Source organism: Octopus bimaculoides, chromosome 14 (genome assembly GCF_001194135.2).
Source record: "Octopus bimaculoides isolate UCB-OBI-ISO-001 chromosome 14, ASM119413v2, whole genome shotgun sequence".
Classification (NCBI taxonomy): domain Eukaryota; kingdom Metazoa; phylum Mollusca; class Cephalopoda; order Octopoda; family Octopodidae; genus Octopus; species Octopus bimaculoides.
The window spans coordinates 14,542,600-14,548,246 of NC_068994.1; the positions used below are offsets into that span (position 1 = coordinate 14,542,600).

General features: G+C 40.0%; 1 protein-coding gene across 1 annotated transcript in view; it reads right to left on the reverse strand.

Moving 5' to 3' along the window:
* LOC106874338 (dynactin subunit 1) overlaps nucleotides 1-5,647 on the reverse strand; it is a 112,011-nt gene that overhangs the window by 8,984 nt on the left and 97,380 nt on the right. The window contains exons 26-28 of the mRNA XM_052973024.1: nucleotides 4,059-4,207; nucleotides 2,433-2,497; nucleotides 211-282 (exon numbers count right to left, since the gene is read on the reverse strand). Coding sequence (XP_052828984.1) covers nucleotides 211-282; nucleotides 2,433-2,497; nucleotides 4,059-4,207 — 286 coding nt within the window. The remainder of the gene's footprint in view (nucleotides 1-210; nucleotides 283-2,432; nucleotides 2,498-4,058; nucleotides 4,208-5,647) is intronic.

Sequence of the window (5,647 nt, forward strand, 5' to 3'; positions counted from 1 at the left end):
GGAAGGGGAACAAAAAGGGGGAAGGGGAACAAAGAGGGGGAAGGGAAACAGAGGGAGAAGGGGAGCAAAGGGGAAACAAAGGAAAAGTAAAGGCCAATAAAAGGACAAGCAAAAGTGATGGAATGAAAGCAAAGGTGAAGGAGGAGAAAGAGAGAAACAGAGAGAGATGGAGAACAATAGTTATTTCAATGATGATGAAGAACAACTTACTCTTAGTCTCTGACCCTTTAAACGGATGTTTTCTTGAATTACATGATTTAATGCTTCTTTCATTGAAGAAATCTGCAAAAAACAAGCAAAAAAAAAAAAAAAACTTACAAGAGGTTGAAAGCAAAGAAGAAATACCCTTGAATCAGAATCCTATAAACACAACCTGGACTGAGGAGTTTATTTCAGTTTAATGATTGAGGAGTTTAATTCACAAGCACACAGTACCGAGTTCATTTCCATTATGAAAACCTTTGGTCAAATGTTTTTAGTTCTTCAAGTAGATCAAAGCTTTTGTTGCCCAATGTCTTATCTATTTTTCCATGTTTGCATGAGTCAGATGAGAATATGTTGGGAGAGAGATTTTCTATGTGTGGATGCCCTTCCTGACACCAACACTCACCTGCTTCCAAGTAAGGTCATAATACCCTGGTCCATCATCATTTAACATCCGTTGTCCATGCTGGCAAGCTGCACCAAACTGCAGTCTGATTTGGCATGGTTTCTATGGCTGGATGCCCTTCCTAATGCCAACCACTCCGATAGTGTAACGGGTGCTTTTACGTGCCATTGGCACAGTATCTGTCACAACTACAATTTTACTTGGCTTGATGGATCTTCTCAAGCATGACATAATACCAAAGGTCTGTCATTCATCATTGCCTCCATGGAGCTTTTCACAACCATCATGCCACTTTGCCTCCAATGAAGCTCAATGTGCAAAAGGTGTTTTTTATGTGCCACTGGCACCGGGTTGTCAGTTACGTGACACCAGCATCAGCCACGACTACGATTTCACTTGGCTTGACAGGTCTTCTCAAGTACAGCATATCGCTACTGAACAACAAAAAAGGCCAGACATAAGCTACAAGGAAAGCTAGAAACAAACAACAACATTTGTACAAGTCTTTTTGCTTATGAAGATTGTGCAACATAAAGACATGTCAAGAAACCTGGATGTGCTTTTGTGGTGGACTGCAAGCAAATGACACTGTCTATATTAGTGGCTCTCAACTGGGGTCCATATGGCCCATGAGGATTCATATATAATTTTGTTGTTGATCTCAAACTGTAGATGGAACATGTGGAAAAAGAATCAGGAAGACATGGGGACAAGGTGGTGAAGCAAGACCTTCGAATGTTGGACCTCATGGAGGCAATGACAAGTGACCGAGACTTTTGGCGATATGCTGTGCTTGAGAAAACTCATCAAGCCAAGGCCAAGTGAAATTGCAGTTGTGGCCAATGCCAGTATCACATAACTGGCACCTGCGTCGGTGGCACATAAAAGCACCGGTACTGGTGGCATGTAAAAGGTACTCATTACACTCTTAGAGTGGTTGGTATTAGGAAAGGCATCCAGCTGTAGAAACCACGCCAAATTAGAGTGGATCTTGGTGCAGCTCTGCAGTTTACCAGTTCCAGTTAAACCGTCTAACCCATGCCAGCATAGAAAGCAGATACTAAATGATGAGGAGGATGATTTATGTTCAATAAATTGCTTACACTTCTAGAATACACATATACTCTTTTACTTGTTTCAGTCATTTGACTGCGGCCATGCTAGAGCACCGCCTTTAGTCGAGCAAATCGACCCCTGGACTTATTCTTTGTAAGCCTAGTACTTATTCTATCGGTCTCTTTTGCCGAACCACTAAGTTATGAGGACGTAAACACACCATCATCGGTTGACAAGCAATGTTGGGGGGACAAATACAGACACACAAACATATACACGCACATACATATATATATAAATATATATATATATATATATATATATATATATATATATATATATATATATATATATACGACAGGCTTCTTTCAGTTTCCGTCTACCAAATCCACTCACAAGGCTTTGGTCGGCCCGAGGCTATAGTAGCAGACACTTGCCCAAGGTGCCATGCAGTGGAACTGAACCCGGAACCACAATTCCTAATAATATTTTTAAAAAATATATATAATAGAATTTTTATTTATATGCACTGAATGGTTATGGGGTTCCAGTAGAGTAAACAGGGAATCAAAGGAGTCCATAGATGAAAAATGGTTGAGAACCACTGGTCTATACAGAACAGTGAGGCATTTTTGTTTACAATCAGAGAACACATTAAGAAAGGAAAGGAAATGCAATGCAACAAAATTAAACAAAACAAACTCACTCACACTCACACATACACACAAAATAGGAGATTAAGAAAAATTTTGAAACAGTCTCTTACCTGTTGTTTCAGCATTGGTGATTCTTGAACATTGGTAGATGATGTGCAGAGTACTGTAGGACTTGCTGTTAATGCACCAGAGATTAATGAAGGAGAAGAAAATATTACATTTGGTAATTCAATAAAATTGTGTAACATGATTTTTGTCCTTGGGTAGCAACTGTTATTTCCTATTGCTTACCCCTACAAAGTGTGGAAAATGGCTACTATTTCCTTCAAACTTTGTTTTTGTTACATTTATTCAAGCCCCAAAGAATCCCTCACAATACATGGCTATGATGTTCCCCAACTACTCCTACTTATGATCAGAGATGCACATATTGTCAGCCATTAAAGGACATGCTCAAGTGGTTAAGGTCATGCAATTGACAAGCATATTTGTGGTATTGAGCAGAACATTTGGTATAACAATATTTCTGCTTCAGCACTGAATCTGTCTGAAATGTAATGGAGAATAGGTCAGTTTCAAAAGACTGATGTCCAGGTCAGAAAAGCAAAGTTTGAAGGGAATAACAATCATATCCTTTGGTTTTTAGATAGAAGCAGATAGGAAAAAACACTTACTGACTAAAGACAAAAAAAGAATTTTTAATTTTTTTTACAGTGTAATCAGAGTATTTCTAAAACGTTATGTATAATTGATTAAATGTAATTTAATTTAAAATAATAGTTATAGCTGCTTTTGTTTAAAAATACAGTTTTTGGTTAAAATACAGTTTTTGGTTAAAATACAGTTGTCAAACACGAATGATAGTCACTGCTTTAAGCAACAAAAGTTTCCTTTTTTGTAATGAAGAACGATCTTACAAAGTTCATTCTAGAAGCATTTGGAACATAAACAAACAGGAAATTTTAACTAATGTTTTCCACCGAGAGAATTCTAAAACACTTGGAAAAAGTAACAACATACAATTATAACTAAGTGGCATTCCTAACCCTCTTGGGACACCCAGACCAATTGATCAGCCCTGGTGATACAAGCTGAAAGGACTTTGAGGCCGACCCATCAGCCCGATGGAACAAATGTGGTGAATGGTTGGTTTTGAAGTGTAATAGCTAACCAGAGATTCAAATGACATCAATTAACTTTGAAAATAATGAAGTATTTCTCAGAGTTGGTTGGCACTCCGTCGCTTACGTCGAGGGTTCCTGTTGATCCGATCAACGGAACAGCCTGCTCGTGAAATTAACGTGCAAGTGGCTGAGCACTCCACAGACACGTGTACCCTTAACGTAGTTCTCGGGGATATTCAGCGTGACACAGTGTGACAAGGCTGACCCTTTGAATTACAGGCACAACAGAAACAGGAAGTAAGAGTGAGAGAAAGTTGTGGTGGAAGAGTACAGCAGGGTTCGCCACCATCCCCTGCCGGACGCCTCGTGGAGCTCTAGGTGTTTTCGCTCAATAAACACTCACAACGCCCGGTCTGGGAATCGAAACTGCGATCCTATGATCACGAGTCCGCAACTTCATTATTAAGCCAGTGTTTAGAACATAAACTAACATGAAATTTTGATTAAGGTTTCAAATGACACCATTTGTATCACAAAAGCAGGGGCAGTTTCAAGCAGGTTAACACCAAAAGGGTTAATCTAAGGATCATAGTGCAGTACAAAACATCTTACCAGGTGGTGGGCCCGCAGAGTTGTTGCGAGAGAGTCCCTCCATCAGGTGCTTACGGGTGGCAGATTTGAACTTCTTTTCCAGCTCCGACCGATCCTCTTGCAGGTGATCAATGTCCTCTTGCATCATCCTGACATTCTTCTCAAACTGCCTGCAAAGATTGAAAATACATAACACATTCAATAAACACGGTGACTAAACTCCTTTCCTGGAAGAAAGCAGGGTAAAACAAGTGTGCCTTATTAATACTGAATATTTTTTTTTATTCTTTTACTTGTTCCAGTCATTTGACTGCAGCCATGCTGGATCACCGACCCCAGGACTTACTCTTTGTAAGACTAGTACTTATTCTATTGGTCTCTTTTGCCAAATCACAAAAACACGCCACCATCAGTTGGCAAGCGATGGTGGGGGAACAAACACAGATACACACATATAAATACATTCACAGACAGACACACACACACACACACACATATATATATATGATAGGTTTCTTTCTGTTTCTGTCTACTAAATCCACTCACAAGGTTTTGGTTGGCCCGAGGCTATAGAAGACACTTGCCCAAGATGCCACACATTGGGACTGAACTCAGAACCATGTAGTTGAGAAGCAAGCTGCTTACTATGCAGCCATGCCTGCACCTACTGATGATGATGATGTGAGAAGTAGAAAGAATAAATAAATTCATCATCACCATTTTAATACCCACTTTTCCATGTCTGTATGAGTCAAGAGTTTTATTGAGGCAGATTTTCTATGGCAAGATGCCCTTCCTGTCACCAATCCTGTGTGCAAGCAAGATATTATTCCCCCACGGGCAGACATGTTCTTACAGAATCATCATCATCATTTAACATCTGTTTTCCATGCTGGGTTGGATGGTTTGACAGGAGCTGGCCCACCAAGGAGCGGTCCAGACTCCAAACTACAGCTCAATGCCCTTCCTAATGCCAATCACTTTACAGAATGTGCTGGGTGCTTTTTAAGCTCTACCGACATGGGTGCTGTCATGAGTGCATCTTACATGACACCAGCACCTGTAAAGGTGCTGGAAATAAAGACACTGCTTGCATGAGAGTGACAACCATTTTACAACTGGAGACACTAACATACACATACTCACACACATATAGGTGGAACCACATAGTTCTAGGTTCAGTCTCATGGCATGGCACCTTGGGCAAGTGTCTTCTGCAATAGCCCTAGCTTGACCAAAGCCTTGTTAGTGGATTTGGTAGATGGAAACTGAAAGAAACCCACAGTATGTGCGTGAGTGTGTGTATTTTTGTGTTTGTCTCCCATCACTGCTTGACAATCGGTGTTGGTTTGTTTACATCCTTGTAACTTAGTGGTTAGGCAAAAGAGATAAAATAAGTATCGGGGTTGTCATTTGCCCTAAACTAGGACTGCCCTGTTATGTTGGCAATCTTTACTACAATTTTGAAATAATTCTTACTAATTTTAGCACAATTTAGGGCAACAATTTTGAAGGAAGTGGGAGGTTGATTACATCAACCCCAGTGCTCCTTTGGTATTTATTTTATTGACACCCCCCACCCCACCAAAAAAAAAATGAAAGACAAAAGT